Source organism: Hydra viridissima, unplaced genomic scaffold (genome assembly GCF_058129835.1).
Source record: "Hydra viridissima isolate aposymbiotic clone 2 unplaced genomic scaffold, HvirCarnegie_v1 scaffold_4, whole genome shotgun sequence".
Lineage (NCBI taxonomy): Eukaryota > Metazoa > Cnidaria > Hydrozoa > Anthoathecata > Hydridae > Hydra > Hydra viridissima.
In genome coordinates this window covers 11,856,020-11,873,340 of record NW_028324303.1, presented here as the reverse complement: position 1 = coordinate 11,873,340, position 17,321 = coordinate 11,856,020, and the positions used below count along the sequence as shown (strand labels likewise).

The 17,321-nt window shown below is 27.2% G+C and overlaps 1 protein-coding gene across 2 annotated transcripts; it reads left to right on the top strand.

Moving 5' to 3' along the window:
- The first annotated feature begins 268 nt into the window (after nucleotides 1-268).
- On the top strand, nucleotides 269-17,261 carry LOC145182770 (uncharacterized). 2 transcript variants are annotated; one of them, XM_090084539.1, is made up of 22 exons: nucleotides 269-443; nucleotides 1,559-1,621; nucleotides 2,034-2,169; nucleotides 3,503-3,699; nucleotides 4,060-4,190; nucleotides 4,296-4,480; nucleotides 7,952-8,128; nucleotides 8,241-8,344; nucleotides 8,599-9,332; nucleotides 10,481-10,613; nucleotides 10,979-11,301; nucleotides 12,039-12,455; nucleotides 12,510-13,043; nucleotides 13,260-13,416; nucleotides 13,821-14,263; nucleotides 14,388-14,485; nucleotides 14,661-14,759; nucleotides 15,186-15,275; nucleotides 15,390-15,544; nucleotides 15,712-15,883; nucleotides 16,087-16,199; nucleotides 16,280-17,261. In XM_090084539.1, the coding sequence occupies exons 1-22, from the start codon at nucleotides 307-309 to the stop codon at nucleotides 16,452-16,454; spliced, it is 4,773 nt and encodes a 1,590-aa protein (XP_089940665.1). In that variant the 5' UTR covers nucleotides 269-306; the 3' UTR covers nucleotides 16,455-17,261. The 2 variants fall into 2 exon arrangements, with proteins under 2 accessions (XP_089940665.1, XP_089940664.1); XM_090084538.1 differs by having other exon boundaries at nucleotides 12,039-13,043.
- The last annotated feature ends 60 nt before the right edge of the window (nucleotides 17,262-17,321 follow it).

Sequence of the window (17,321 nt, the reverse complement as noted above, 5' to 3'; positions counted from 1 at the left end):
CAATTTTCTTTAACGAAATTTGATTTTATTTGTATTGCATTGTTGATAAAGGGAAATGGTTTTTTATGAAACTAGTTTGTTAATTTGCTGAGTAACATTTATTTTTATATAAAAATCAATATATCTAATACATATATATACATATATATATATATATATATATATATATATATATATATATATATATATATATATATATATATATATATATATATATATATATATATATATATATATATATATATATATATATATATATATATATGTAAATCTAATAAAGTTTAAAGTATAACTATTGAATTTTGGATGGATGGCTGCACACAAGAAGATGAATGGGAGCAGTGTAAAGAAAATGTTCAACCTTTGAAAGGTGGCAGACGAATCAATGATTTAAGAAAAGTTCTTTCCAGTGAAGAAAATGGTTACATTAAATCTACGATACAGTATATACATATTTTTCTATTATTGTTATTTTTTAACTTCAAATTCTTATATAATATAAACATATAAAAATAGTGATAACAGGTTAAATAAATGGTATTTAAAATTTCATAAGAATCTGTAAAAAAAACTTTTGTTAAATGTTATAAAAACAATATAAAGAACATTACTAGTTATGCTTAACTGAGATGCATATGAGACTTCTAGAAATTTTAGTACATTTGAAATAGAATTACCCTAATGTACTTAATTCTGCAAAAAAGTTAACTATTTCTACAAAATTGAACAATCAATTTAAAAAAGTTAGAGTTGATTTTGTTAAACAAGTTGAATTGTCTAAATATAAATAAGGTTTCATAGATTTACTTATAACCACTTAAAAGTTGGAAATGGGTAAAGAAATAATATAAACTGCAATACAAATACACTTTATACAGTAAATGCCTTAATTTTTTTTCACAAATATAAAATAATTTAGGGCTCTGAATTAAAAAAGAAAAAGAATAGGAAAATTAAAAATATAAATATATAATATAAAGTAGTGAAACTAAAAAAAAAAACAAAAAAAAAAGATTGGAATTGAGACAGCCATTTGTTAAGTTTTCTGTTGTTTTTTTTTTAAAACTATAAAAAAATTAAAACTTAAAAGAATGAGTTGTTGAATGACTTGTTTTAAAACAGATAAAGGTAATAATCCAACAAAATTTAATGTTTTTTAATCACTTTTAATTATTTTCTGCATAGGGTTCTTTATTTTCAAAGTTACATTTAAAAAGTATGTATGAAACCAAATATTTTAGCAAATTAGGTGTTCAAAAGATAAACACTAAAAGACTTATAATTGAAATTGTTCAGTTTCATGGTAATCTTAGAAAGAAAAAGAAATGAAAATAGCTTGTTTTTAATATTAGTGCACAAATCTTTTCTTCATTTTACTTAGCTAGTCAGATGCAAATCCTGAACTATTTTTTGCTTAGAAAGTACTTTTATGAATCATAGAACCATTTTAAAACTTATAAGAGCATAAGAAACTTTTATCTGGAAGTATTTATATTGTGCATCAGTTGTTTTTTAACAAATGCATTGTCACTAAGTTTAAATTCTGTTTTTTCATCAGGGATTTTGAAACCCAACTCAGAGTGGTGGAAGGTGATATAAATCAGCTTGATGTTTGGTACAGGTACAAGTTGTTTTTTTAAAAAACCGTCTAATTAATTTGATTCACAGTCTGAAAGAGATATTTTGAATTTTATTTTAATACAGCTGCAATATACCTAGAAAAAAATCCCATTAAAAGAAGCAAATAAAGTATGCTAATTTAGGATTAGTTTTTCATGAAAGTTAAAAATGTTTTCTTGGAGATGTTTTTTTTGATTAATAGATTAGAACAGTACTTGGGCTAACCAATACAAAGCTTGTATTTTATTTTGCTCAAACAATTCCTGAAAAGTGGTTTTTACAGCAAACAGTTTTGTAGATTTGGTTTAAAAGAGTGTTGTTAATAATGACAATCCTCAGGCTGGTTAATATTTGAATAGTTTTTTAAATGTTTTGAAATTAGTATATAATTAAGAAAGCACACTGTAATCTAGTTATATCACTTGGATGGAGCAGAATTCTAAGCAAACAAAGGATGTTGTTCCACTGATGCAAAGATTCATAATATTTTTCAAAAAGAAAAACACAGTTAACCAAAATGCAAAATATGTTGAAATTTGGGTAAAGTTGGTGAGGCTTTATTAACTTTTTATCTTTGTTTTTAATGATTTTTTATTTGGTGTATTTTAATACCATTGAACTGGGAAAATTGTCATGGCTAATTAAATTTAAAAACACTAATTAAACATTATACTGCATTTTTTTATATCAATTCTGCTGTGGAATTTATATAAATACCTAATGTATGTATTATTATCAAGTTATTGTCATTATCTAAACAGTCTTCCTTGTTATCTTTATCATTCCTCTTAAAACGTTAATTTTAGCCTCTTGTATAATATCTTTGAAGGGTTTGTTCCAGAACAAAACTGAAGCCTGTGCACATATCCTTTATATAAACCTGGAATAAAAAACTACTTATTCTGTAATTTTTTTTAAAACACTCTTTTTGTCTGTATTTATGTGACATTTAAAATTATTGCAGACAGTCTTTAAAATTACTTTTTAAAATGATTACTGATTTGAAATGATTACATTTACTCTGCAAGAGTTATTTTTTTTAGTTATTTTAGCTTTACTTTAATAAAAAAAAGGATTTATTCAAAATGATGTAATTGATTTTAAAAATAAAATCTTTGAGTCTGTAATACACTAAAACCCTTTTTATTAAGGTCATTTTTGTTGTTGTTTACTTGAAAATAAATCTCTTAGTATTTTGAAAATTGTTTTTATTGATTTAATCATATCATTAAAATACATGTGACACACAATAAAAGTAATTTTTGTTCAATTGACATCATTTTATTTTGTTGTTTTTTTTACTTTTCTGAAAAGTAACCTAAATTTAGTTTTCTAGCCTCAAACAAACAATAAATTTTATGCTTCTTTTTTTTATGTGCTAACTTTTTCTTATTTTTAACATATAACATATTTTAGTCATAAAGTTAACAGAAATATATGTTACCAAAATAACTTTTATATAACTTTGTTTTTTTTGGTGAAATTATTTTAAAAACTTATTTCCTATAAGATAACTCTGACATGTAAAGAAAGCAACCAAACTGTTTTTCTATTAGTTTATTTGGTTTATTTCATGTTTTTAATACGTTACATGCTTTATGGTTCAAATATTTTAACAACAGTAAAATCACCTTTTCCTGCCTAATATTATTATTGTTATTATTACTATTATTATTTATTATTACTATTATTATTATTTATTATTATTATTATTATTATTATTTATTATTATTATTATTATTATTATTATTATTATTATTATTATTATTATTATTATTATTATTATTATTATTATTGTTATTTATTTTTATTTTGACAAAAAATGGGCTGGTCCAGTTTGTATTAGCAATAAATTCCCTTTACTGTTATTACTATAATTTAGAGTGAAGCAGTTGATGATCCAAATTTAATTTTTGAATACATGTTTGACCATGACATTGGAACATCTCTTGCACTGTTTTATATAAGTTGGGCTGAACATTTTGAGTTTATTGGAGCCAAGAAAAAATCTGATGAACTTTACAATCTGGGAATCAATCGAAATGCTCAGCCTTTAGATGTGTTGAAAGAAAGCAAAAGGTTTGCGCTTTAATAGAGTTTTAAAAGGGTTTTAGAAATGTTTATTTCAAAACTATAAATTCAAAACAACTGTTTGAGTGCGGTATACACACAAAAAAAACACAATTTAAAAAGTTTGTTTAAAAAATGTATTGATGAAAGATGACAGGCGCAGGTTCTTTTTTTTTTTTTTTTTTTAAATGCCTTATAGCCAGAACACCATGCCATTATAAACTAAATCTTTGTTAACTTTGTGCATATTTTATATTTTCATTTATAAATAAGTTGTTTTTATTTAATTCTTTTATCAAAAACAGTGTATGAAATTTTTTCTAAATTTCATAATTTGGCTGGTTTATTTTTTTGAGAATTTTTTTACAGGATGTTTGAAATGAGAATGACAAAGTCTTCATCAAATGATAATGTGTCACTTGATCAGTCAAGAGGAGTACTCACTACTTTGAAAGCTCACAAAAATGGAAAAGTCCCAAGTAACCGTGTGAAAAATGAAGGTTTTTAAATTTTTTTACTTTTAATCTGCAAAAGTTAGTTAGCTATCTTTTTCATTTTTCTTTTTTTTTGTCAATTTTAAATTTTATTAAAAAAAAAAAATTTAGTTAAGAGACAAGTCCCATCTCAAAAGGTTACTTGTGGTGCTTCAAGTTTTGCAATATTTGATGATCAGTTGGTTACTGAATCTGTTTTACCGGTTTCCTCAAAAAGACAATTTAAACAACTCCCCATAGACCCATCTCTACACTTAGAAAATACAAAACCAGTTACCACTCTGAAGGGAACAAAGGTACTTTTTTGTATATCTTTTCTAAATTCTTTTTAGAAGGTTTAAATTAAAATTTCTAAATATATTACTATACATAAATACATACATACATACATACATACATACATACATACATACATACATACATACATACATACATACATACATACATACATACATACATACATACATACATACATACATACACACACACACACACACATACATACATACATACATACATACATACATACATACATACATACATACATACATACATACATACATACATATATACATACATTCATGTATGCATGTATGCATGTACAGCTATTCACGAAAGTTTAAATGATTGCAGAATTTTCAAATCTAATCTTCAGTTTTTCTTGAATAAAAATCTAACGGAAATGGATATCAAAATAATTATTTTTCCAATTTGGTAAATAGGTTATTTGTTAATAGAATAAAAAAAGTAGGTTTTGAATCATTACCGTTTACTCAGAAATTTCATTAAAAGGTAGGTGATACAAATTAAAAGGTTTCACAAAAGTTTAAACGATTTTATTTAGGATCAATGATTTGCTAATTAATTGATAAATCCGCTGCGAAATTTTTTTTCGCAGCGAATTTATCAATTAATTAGCAAATAATTGAGTAGTTTTTCAATCAAAAAATTCATCACAACATCATCAGGCAGCTTTTAATTCATTAAAAATCAACTTAAAATATTGTGAATTTCAAATTAATTTAAATTGCATGCAAATGGGTTGAAAATCAGTTTCTAGTGATATCAAATGGCAAGTTATTGGTATGGCGCGGACAAAAAATCACACAAACGTTCAAATAGGCAAAATACTTAACATTTTTGAATATTGCGTTAGAAAAACCATCAAAACCTGGGAACTTACCAAGGACGTCTCCGACATGTCGCGTACTGGGAGACCATCCAAACTCAGCAACCGTGACAAAAATGGTATATTCAGAATGAGCAGAGAAAACCCCAGACTCAGCTACAAAAAAGCTAGCACAAATCTTCAACGACTCAAAAAATAATCCAAAAGTTAGCAGAGAGCTCGTGAGACGAACATTGTCGGACAAAGGTATTGCAACGTACATAGCTGCTAAAAAATCTATTCTTTCAATCACGGATAAACGCAAACGACAAGTGGTCCAAAGAAAGGCTGGACTGGTCTGTAGAACAGTGGGCAAAAGTTATTTGGAGTGATGAAGCTAACTTTCAAGTTGTAAACTGCAAGGGAAGAATCTATCTCAAAAGATTTGCAACTGAGAAATAATCAGACAGGTTTTTGCAACATCGTCGACAAGGCGGTGGAAGTTCGGTTGGCATCTGGGGATGTTTTTCTCACAAAGGTATAGGCTTCTGTTAGCTGTGTGAAGGCCAAATTAATCAACACACCTACAAGTACACAATAGAAACGTGTTTAGTTCCATCAATCAGACATTTGTATGGCAGAAGCAAGCAATTCATCTTTCAACAAGACGGGCTTCAGCTCATACAGCACACTCAATCAAAGAATATTTTTTGAAAAAAAAGTTCAATGTGATGCCCTGGTGCCCTAGATCACCAGATCTCAACCCAATCGAAAATATTTGGTCTTGGACTGACAATCAACTGACATACCATGAAATTCAATCAACTCAGCATTTAAAGCAACTTTTGAATGAGTACTGGCTGAAGGTACCTCGCGTGATGTGCATGAAATTAGTTGAATCAATGCATAAACGAGTTTATCTTTGCTCTAAAAACAAAGGAGGACACTTCAAATATTAATTTTGCTTTTTTTTTCATTTTTTGTTCGAACGTTGCAATTCGTTTAAACTTTTGTGCTTCTTATTTTTCCTATAAGATTTTTTGTAATAGCTTTTTTCTAACTAAATATTAAAATTTTTAGAATATGTTCATATTCATTTTAAAGCTAATTACTTTATCTTTAATAAATGAAAAAAATTAAGTCCATATCATTTTACAGTTTTTCTTTATTAAACAAAAACCAAACATACTTGATAAAAATTCTGCAATCGTTTAAACTTTTGTGAATAGCTGTATGCATGTATACATGCATACATGCATACATGAATGTATGTATGTATGTATGTATGTATGTATGTATGTATGTATGTATGTATGTATGTATGTATGTATGTATGTATGTACAGAAATATATTTAGAAATTTTAATTTAAAGAGTTAACCTAGCCAAACCAACTACTTCACCATTCTCTGGGTGGATGATTTTATGTGTTAGACCAAAAAATTAATAATAAGTTTTTATTTAAATTAATAGTTGTTAGCTGAAAGTTTTACATCTAGAAGATATTAAAAACTACAATAAACAATTACTCAACATTTGATAATTGTAAAAAAGTTCTTACATTTAATCAATATCTAATTTCTTAACTAGCATTTCATTTTAAACTTATATAGTTCTTTAAAAATAATTCAAAATATTTAAATCTCAAGTTTCAAATTTGATAATAATTTACTTAGGTCTTTGGTTTCCTTACAGCTTCACACCAAAATATTCTTCTTTACTATTCTGATAACAATATAATATGTAATATGACTATATTACATATTATATTGTTAAAAATTTTTAAAAATCCTAAAAATTTTTAAAAGCCTGTTTTTTTTTTAAAAAAAATATCAAACTTATCTTTTATATGCAAAAAAAGGTCATTATAATAGAACTTTTGAATTGGTAAAAAACAAAAAAATCTAAAATGTTTGGTTTTGTTTAAGAAATTGTGTTTTTTTTTTTTTTTTTAAGTTGCAATTAAAATATTTTTTTATTTTCACTAGGCTTGAATAAAAATGCAAATATTAAAACTAACCAAATCAAAAAGGTAAATAAAAAACAGAATCCCTAAGTTGCCTGATATTGCCAAGATTAAAGTTTTACAATTTTCTGGAATAAAGTACTTTTTATCTAAATGTAAAGAAATTTCAATCTTCTGGTTCTTAGTTTTATAATATTAGTAACAAGTTTAAGTTCTAATGTCAGAGATGTTGCATGAACTTTAATAATAATCATGTAGAAAGGTTTTATGAAGATTAAGTCAAATTACTAATAAACACAAACAAAAACACTTAAAATGATTCAATAAAAACTATTATACAAATAATATATTTTCAGTTTGTTATGTTAATCATTTTATTAAATTGTTTAGAGATTGGATTTGTTGTGTTTTCTGTTATAAAAAGATTACAATTCATTTTATTTACTAATAATTGATTTAAAACAAGTTGTATAACCTTTTTTCAGAATTAAGGGCAAAAATAGAGATTCTGCTCTCACAAAAAGATTATTCTTTAAGTTTCTAAATTTGATACTTTTTATGATGTTTTAGTTGCTAAGTTTCTACTTATGAAATATAGACAAAAAAATTTTTTTACACCAGTATTCACTTTTTTTTTATACAGTCTTCACTTTTTTGCTTTATTTTTGTTAGTAGAGACAATTATTTATTTTAGATGTTAAAAACAGGAAGTTTGAATTCCTCAACAAAGTTTTCTATTTATCAAGAAGAAGAAGAAGAAGTTAAGAATTCAACTTCTCTTGCTAAGCATCAAGTTATATTGGAGGAGCGCAAACCATTAAGTGCAATAAAAGCCTCAAAAGATATCGGGTTTGAACCTGATTCTTGTAAGGTAACTTTTTCAACAATATTCAGTTTATCAATATTTTCTGTTGTTCTTAGTAATTTTTGAAAGAGATGATTGCTAGTCAATTTTTTAAAGCTGGTGTTATTCTGTTATGAAGGATATTCCAGATCCCAAAGTTGTAAACAAATATTGCAAAAATCTTGTTTACATGGGTAATAAAGAGTTTTCTTTTGAAGAATTAAAAGCCATGTCACTAAACAGGTGAACATTATTTTATTAATTACAGAAGCTTTTACTACTACCACCTTGCTTATGAGTCTGGCTTACAATCCAACTCAATTGGCTTTTTTCAGTCAGATTGTAAACCAGACTTACAAGCAGACCTGAAAGGTGTCAGTAGTAAAATCTTCTGTAATTAGATTTACCAATACATCATTAATCTTTTTTAACTTTTTAAAGTCTCATTTAATGTTACTTTCTCCTGTATAGTAAAGCACTAAATATTTTTGCTTCAGGTCTGAATTGAATACTTCAACTGGTTTGCGAGTGAAATTAGATTTCAGTAAACAGCAAGTATTTAACACAATGAAGAATGTTTCTGGCATTTTTCTAGAGAATTCTCTAAATTGTCCTACCAGTGCAGAAAATGATTCTAAATTATCAAATATCAATAATCTACTTTCTCCTAAAGCATTACCACTTGAGGTGGAGAGTTGCATTGAGAAAATTTCAAATAAAAATGAAATTACACCTTTAGCTGTATCAAAGTTTGATGCTTGTTCTTATTTTGACATCACTGAAAACATTGTACTAAAACCACTAGAAGGTAATAAAAAAGAGCTAGTAGGTCATGTCGTAGATGCACTTGAAATGACAATGAGTTTTCCACCTACTCTGTATGGAGAAACTCAAAACACCAAAAGGAAGTCATTATTTGAAGTTGTGCCAGACAGTAAAAAATCTAAAAGTGATTTATCTGATGGCTTTCCTTCAGAATTTCAAAAAGAAAAGAAGGACTCTTCATCAAAAACAGAAGAGCATTTGTTTCCTATTGTATCATCCAAAAAAGTTTCTAATATAGATTCATTATCTAATAGTATTTCACAAGGAGTAACAAGAGTTCATATATCAGAAAGCAGGACATTACAAAATGCTTTGTTAAATGACTCTTTTGACCTTGATAAATTATCTAACACATTTTATGAAGATAAAGAAATGAAAACTCCTTTGATTCAAACAAAAGTAAAAGGTAATTTTTCATTACATATTTTGAAAATATTTTACACTTGTAACTTAATCTTATAAGTAAATCTTTTAGATTTTTATAGAATCATAATGGAATTAATCATCCCAGCAGCTCAGCAAAATAATAACATTATATATATATATATATATATATATATATATATATATATATATATATATATATATATATATATATATATATATATATATATTGTTGATTGTGATTTTTTTATAATTCCATGTTCCTTTTCTTCAAAAATTGTGAGAAAGATATTAAATTAGTTTTAAGAATGGTTACCCCTAAACCAAAATTTTAATTTATATCATGTGCTTTCAAGATCTTCATGACTTCTATAGAAAAATAAACTTAATTTTTAACTATATTTGTCCTAAAAAATTATAATTGCATATTATATAATTATAATTAAGCTAAATACTTTGCAATATTTAATGTTATATTACTACTCATTCACCTGCGTGAAGTTGTCCCCCCACTTTTTTCAAATTAAACAAAACTTGTGTCAAATGTTAATGCTACATTTGTGCAGCAAATATTTTTGTTTATGCTACCATGATTTTCAAGATATTAACAAGTTTTCCAGAGGTCAAAAGGTCAGCCAGTTAGCCCCCCTCCCCTCCCCCCAAACAAGAAGAAGGGGGGGGACTAGTTGACCTTTAGACCTCTAGGTAAACCCTAACCTTAACTCTACTTTTACTTTGAACAAAGTTTCACTCAGGTTACTCATTCTTGTAGAATTCTGCCAAAATCAAAAGCTTAAAATTGTTTTAATGAAGCTGATAATGTTTAACTTTGTTTTTTTTTTGTTTTTTTTTTTTTTTATAGCTTAAGTTTTTTTTTTCCATGGTCTAATTTTTTTTACTTTGAAACAGTATTAAATTTAGTTGACCTTTAGACCTTTTCTATTATCTTAAATGTATGTAATCAAATGGATTTTGTTAAGTATTTTTTTTGTTTTGTTTAAAGTGTTATACAAAAACTTTTTTAATTCAATATGAGTACTAAAAACATTAACTGTTTTCTTAGTGAACTCTTTTGTAATCAATGGGAACTTGCATTTCGAATATTTTAATATTTAATATAGAGAAAAGCTGATTTTAATTGTACTATTTTTTTAGTTGATATTTTGATAGGTGGTTATTTTGAAGAAAATCCTACATTTTGCAATGAAAACAAGATGAAGCCAAAATTGGTCTTCTCAAAAACTTATGAATCTGTTAAAACAAACCAGGAACTAAATTTGAACGAAAAAGGAAATTTAACCAGGTGATTTTTTTATAGGCATAATATATATATTTTTAATTGCAATAAGTTGTTTTATATATAAATGTTATATATACCAGTGTATAAGTTGAAATAATGTTTTTAATAAAATAATTTTTTATAGAATAATTTAAGTAAATTACCTATTTGCAACTATTTTGGTTTTGATTTAAAGATTTTAGTTAAAAAAAATCTTGACCTGGGGTATTGACTTATATATTTATGGTATATTATCTTATGTTAGTATATGCATTTTTTAAACTAGGGCTCTTTAAAAAAGTAGGTTTAAAGATAAAGTTATTTAGATTTAGTTTTTAGTTTAATGAAGTAAAAGAATACAATAAAGTTTGTTTTGTTGTTGTGTCTAGTGAATTTGCTGATTTGCTGAATGATGATAAGTTGATGTCTTGTAAAAGTGATATTCAACAACTAAAGTTACTGAATTCTTCTCCTGGCGATTATTTTATGAATGAAGACTTATTTGCAAAAACTCCAATGAGAAAGACTCCAGTGCAGAAAAAAACAACTTTCAATCTACCTCTTGCACCAATATGGGCACCATCACCATCAATTACATTGAACACAAAGTATGCTAAAGATAGCATTCAGTCTATGTTCAATGAGAGTCTTGACTTTGATAAAGAAACTGAGTCATTAAATGAAACTACTAAACAGTTATATAATGAAAAAGGTATAACGTAAATTCTAATATGACATGCACAATTGAACGTGAATTCCTGTTATTAGGAATTACAGTTATTAGTTAAAGAGAGTTAACTAAAACAGTGACAAGCACAAATGTTTTATTGAACTTCAAACTTCAATTACCAAAACTCATTTGATCAAAACTTGCAGTTAAACTTTGATAGAAGTGGTTAAAAAATGTTTGAGAACCATTTAATTTCAGTTTTAAGACAGCTTCTTTAGTGATTGCCAGTTATGAATCATGAAAGGGAGTTTACTATAATTTTATAAAAACAAAAGTCCACAGACACAAGTTAAAAGTTTTTCGTTCCTGAAACAAATAAAATCAACCATTTATCATTATCTGCTGAAGAGGAATTTATATAAGGAAACATTTTTCCACTATTTTTTACTATGTATTTAAGAAAAGTAACATTTTCAAAACGTTTAAAAACTCGAAACTGCAAAATGTTGAAGAAACTCTACTTCCTGCTGTTTTAAATATTCAGCCAAAACTTAATTTTAAATGTAAAAGTAAACAAGCTTATCAAGTTCGATTAATACGAGCATTTTTGTCTTTAATGATAAATTTACTTATAAAATGAGCCTTACCTTTAAATTTTTGGTATTAAACTTAATTTTCAATATTTTTATCTGAAATATATAAGTTTTCTAAAATTACTTTGGCATTTTAATTTTTCATACTTGTATGAATTAATTAAATTGAAACTTTTCTTTATTAAGGTGCAACTCAAAAATCATTTTTTCTGCATGATTCAAAGGATGCAAGCTTTTGGAACTCAAAAGAAACAATCATTCCAGCAAAACAAAAATATAGTAATCCGCCTTTTGAAATATTTACTGCATCAGTTCAGTCTAAAGTGTCTTCAAAACCATTTGAAATATTTACTGAACCAATTCAATCCAATGTTGCTCCAAAAAAAGAATCTGAAGTTAATATTGAGCAAGCTATTCAACCTAAGATTCCATCAAAACCAGAATCTATAACTACAGGCCACTTAAAGAGTTTTTCAAAACCAGGGTTTGAAATCTATACTGAGGTTCCTCAGTTAAAAGAATTGTCCAAGCCAGAAACCTATGAGGTTCCTGCTCAGTTAAAAATTCCATCCAAATCAGCTTTTGATATATATACTGAAGCACCTGTTCAGTCAAAAGTTTTATCTAAACAAACATTTGAGATCTATACTGAGGCACCTGTTCCAGCAAAGGTATCTTCCAACTCAGCATTTGAGATTTATACTGATGCTCCTATGCAACCAAAAGTTCTACCTAAACCAGCATTTGAAATTTATACTGAGGCTCCTATTTCTTCAAAAGTTCTGTCCAAGCCAGCATTTGAAATTTATAATGAGGCATCTGTCCCATCAAAATTTTCATCAAAGCCATTATTTGAGATTTTTGCTGATTCACCTGTCCATTCCAATGTATCATATAAACCAAAGTTTGAAACCTGTACTGGTTCAACACAATTAAATTTTAATCAAGTTCTGGAAGTCTCAACTCAATCAAAAGATATATCATTACTTAAAAAAAACAAAGATTCATTGCCATTAACTAATTCTAATTCAGCATTTAAACCCTTTTTTGATTTAAATGAAGAAAAAAATCCAGCATTTAAGATCTACAATGACGTTATCAGCTCAGGAAAAATAGTACCATCAGAGTCTGAAGTTCTTAATGAACAAAATAAAAGTTCTGTAGAGATATCCAATGGATTGGAAAAGCATGGTAATTTTTAATTTCATTTGTAGAAAGATTTATTTGTAAAGAAATATCATGTTACTCATTGTAAAGTAACATGTTTATAAATCTCTTAAGGAAGGAAGAAAGAAATCCTTTTCAATTACTATAAATATCATGCTTAGTGTTTTTCTTTAAAAATTGTAAATTTAATGTGCAATCTATGTTTGTGTAAGTGTTATAATTAGTCAATTTCTCTTGTAGCTAACTCAAATGATGCAGCAGATATTTTCAAGAAACCACTACCATTGGATGAAAAAATATGTAGCTTTGAAATTTACGATGATCATGACAAAACAGAAAGAACTGCCCTTGTTAAAGCAGATTTTTCACATTCAAAATCAAAAACTTACAATTTAAGGTATAAAAATTTTACAATGTGGTATGTCAAATCACTTTAGCATCTGACAAACAAATCTAAATGTCTCTGCAAACAATTATCCAGTTTGAGTTTTAACATGTCAATAGTTTTGATAGGTTAATCAAATAATTGAAGACCACTGGGAAATAACAGACTTGTCACCTTTCACAACTTTTGAGAAATAGGGGTTTTAAAGTTTGAAGATGTTTTATTATTCCATAGGATCTGTTTTTAACTACTCTTTACTAGCAACATAGATAGTTTTTTAATTTTATTGCATAGTCAGATCAATATCTATTATGGGACAAGAAAAAAAGGGAGATAACAAAGAATGTTAAACTTTGTGACATGTCTAGGTTTTTAGTCTTTAATTACAATTAGTTTTTTGTTTTCAATATTTTTAGTGAGTCCAATAGTTTTAAAGAACCTTTTGATTTGTCAACAGCTGATGATAATACAATGCAAATGAAACCGTTGTTAAAGAGAATCACCTCGACACCTGGTAATGGAAAAAGAAATGAGTTCTTAACTTTTAATTGCAGTAATTTGCCCTATGATGTGCATACTGAAAATAGTCCATTTATTTATATGAAAAATGACAATAAAGCAGAACTTTCAATAATTAGTGAGGGTAGTAAAGAAGATTGCTCTGATCATTCAGGATCAAAAAGTTCTACTTCTTCAGAGGGTTCAGAAGCCACTGATCAATATATGGTAGTTTTTAAAAAAGATTCTTTAGCTGTATTTATGAAGTTTGCCGTGGGATGCATTACTCAGTTAAAGAATTTTTTAAATATAAATGGAAAGTTGCCAAAGTTGCAGGGACCAGAAGTGGAGTTAAATTTAGGTAGCTTAATTGGTTTTAAATATTTCACAAAAATATTTCAAAGACATTTTATGAATTTTATTTAAATGAAGTATCATGAAAACAGATTTTGATTAACATGAATTAATTTTGCTTTCTCATAAAGGCCCCAGAAAAATTTGCATTCGAAAATACTTAAAAAAAAGTCGTGATACTGCATCCTACAAAGGAGTTAATGCATTCTCTAAAATCATATCGCTTAAGGTTTGTATTATTTTAAAATGATTAAAGAGCTTTATCAAGTGTAAAAATTAGACTTCAGGTTTGAGTGTTGTCTATTTTATAATAGTTTTGCATAGTTTGACAGTTAACTTTTTGCATTCAGTTTGTAAAGGTGATTTCCCTTGTGTATTTCGTTTCTTTTTAATGATATTTTAAGATTTCAACGGGTGATAGCTCGTCTTTGTTATGGGATTTCTATATAAGTTCATCAATTCATGAACGGATCAACAGTTCAAAATCAGCGGATTTAACGACAGTATGTAATTTAACTTAAGACTCGCTAACAATAGTATCAATATAACATTCGTACCCCGTGTTAAAATAATGATGTTTTATGCAGGAATTTTTTTAAAAACAACTATCCTTCAAAAAGTCAATCAATGTCACCTGCCATCGATCTACAAGCTTTTGGTCAAATACCACCCCTTCGGCTTTCTTCATCTTCAAGGTGCTGTATTGATTGAAAGAGGTTGTAGTCAGATGAAACAACGTCTAGACTATTGGTTAGATGCGATAATTTTTTGATAAATGCCAAAAATTAAATTTTTTTTTTTTTTTAAAAAAAAAAACCATAAAAAAAGCATAATTTTAACACGGCGACGAACATTTTCCTCAGCTAATAAAACGGTGGAGATGACAGTGATGATTAAGCTGTTCTTAGCTGTTCTTGCTTTTATTTTAGAACCAAAATTTCATCGAACACTACTTTGGACTAAAATATTCTGATGCTATTTGTATAGAATCTCCTTTTTACAGTGAAGGAACTCTAAGAGTAAGTGACATTTATCTAACTATTTTTTATACTAACGCTAAAAAAAATATTCTTTCTAAAAATGTCATTATTTTATAAAATGTTTATATAAACGCGAATTACCTTTTAAAACAGGATTTATTGGATTTATATCGACGCCATAATCAAAGTATAGATGAAGTTTTAGTGATGCTATACACCTTCGAAATTCTTCGAATCCTTGAAACCTTGCACCAAAGCAATATAATTCATACCGATATTTGTCTGAAAAACTTTCTTATAGGAGACTGGTAACTTGAACAGATTAGTGATTTTTTTTTTCAAATTTCTATCCATTTTTGCATCCACTATTTAATATATTTAAAAATCAACTGCTCATGGTCGCTTCAAAGTTCAATTAACTTGATGCATTTTGTTCTAATATCTTGATTTTGTTACTGCTTTTTATGTTTTTCAGCAATATAAGAGATGGCGTTGGTCCTCTAGATCTTCGATGCTTGACCTTAAGAGGCTTTTATGAAAGTATTGATCTTGATCTCCTCACAGATGGAGTTATGTTTGTTGGCTCTCGCGGCAATGAAGAGTATGAATGTCCGGAAATGTTTGAAGGGAGACCATGGAAGTTTCAGGTACAAGATTTTTTTTATATATATTGCTTGCAAAAAATTGCATGCAATTCGTTATGTGTTTTTGAAATATTTTGATTATTATTCTTGACTTTGAATTATTATGAATAATTGAATTATGTATAATTACGTAAATAAACAATTTTGAATATTTATTAGCAAGGATTTCGTTTAGATTTATTAATAACGTTTCGTTAATTATCTAGGTTGACTATTACGCAGCTGCTTCGACAATACACTACCTCATCTTTGAAAATAATATGAATACCTATGTGGATCCGAATACTAAACAACTTACAATTTGCAATACCTTTAAAACGTAAAATTTTTCTTCTTGTTTATGTTGTTTGTAGCAACAGATTGTTGCATCATTTTAGCTTGTGGTTATTTTTTCTTTAGAGGTTGGGATGCTAAAATTTGGACGGAGTTGTTTTCAGCATTAATAAATTTTTCTCACGAAACAACATTTTTACCAGAGTTAATCAGTAATTTTGCCGATAAACTTTCTCAAAGATGCGACGAGTTAAAGAAAGCACTCATTCGTAAAAATGACTTGATTATGGAAGATGAATGAGTGATTGCTTTATGTAACGACTTCTTTACTATCGATGAGTAATTTGAGGGAAGGGGGAATGAGTTGTTCCACTTAAAAATTGCCACTTTTTCAATAATTTTGTTTACCGTTCGAAGTTTCTATAATTTTTTACTCGATCATTAGAATTCGTATAAGGAAAATCTATTGGAAAATATGATGCGACTGCGTAACTTTTTTCGTCATTTTATGGACGCTTTCTTGGTTAGAAGACTAATTGCAAAAAATGTAGCTTTCTATTTAGTTAAATTTAACCATAATGGTTTTAAATAAGCCTATTTTCTTTGCAGGCACTAACCTCTTCTTACAAAAAAGCGAGGCTATACGACATTTGTTTAAACTAACAGATTTAATCGGTAGAACTGTGTAAGTGTATTGTTTTGTAAAAAGCCTCAAACCTTTGTGTAAAGACAGTTGAGAGAGAGAAAAAATCATAGGTGTATGTGGTAGATTTACACTGATAGATCTGCTTTATCCTGTTTATTTGTAAAATTTAAAAATTTGAAAAAAAAAAAATTTGAAAGAGAAACATTTTTAGTGGAACATCCTGCATTCAGCGGCCTAGAAAAATTTATGTGAAATCTTCTTTTAGCTTAAATCTTCGGAGATCTCAATTTATTGTCATAAGGTGTTAAGAAAACTTATTCTAATTGCAAAGTAATTTGTTACTTCCTAACTTACTCATTGATGAAGTTATATTTATGAGATAATGTCTTTAGAAGTTGTATGTGTGTGAGATTTTGGTTAAGTTACATTTCCTCCCCATTATAAATATTTTTAATGAAGTAATTTAATTGTTTTGATATTAAGACAACTTTTACTACAAATCTATAGGCAACTTTTGTTTAA

Coding starts and splice junctions, on each gene's coding strand:
- LOC145182770 (XM_090084538.1), top strand. CDS start 307: ATGGATGGCTGCACACAAGAAGATGAATGGGAGCAGTGTAAAGAAAAT. Junction 8,345..8,598: donor AAAGCCATGTCACTAAACAG/GTGAACATTATT, acceptor TTTTTGCTTCAG/GTCTGAATTGAATACTTCAA. Junction 14,264..14,387: donor AGAAGTGGAGTTAAATTTAG/GTAGCTTAATTG, acceptor TTTCTCATAAAG/GCCCCAGAAAAATTTGCATT.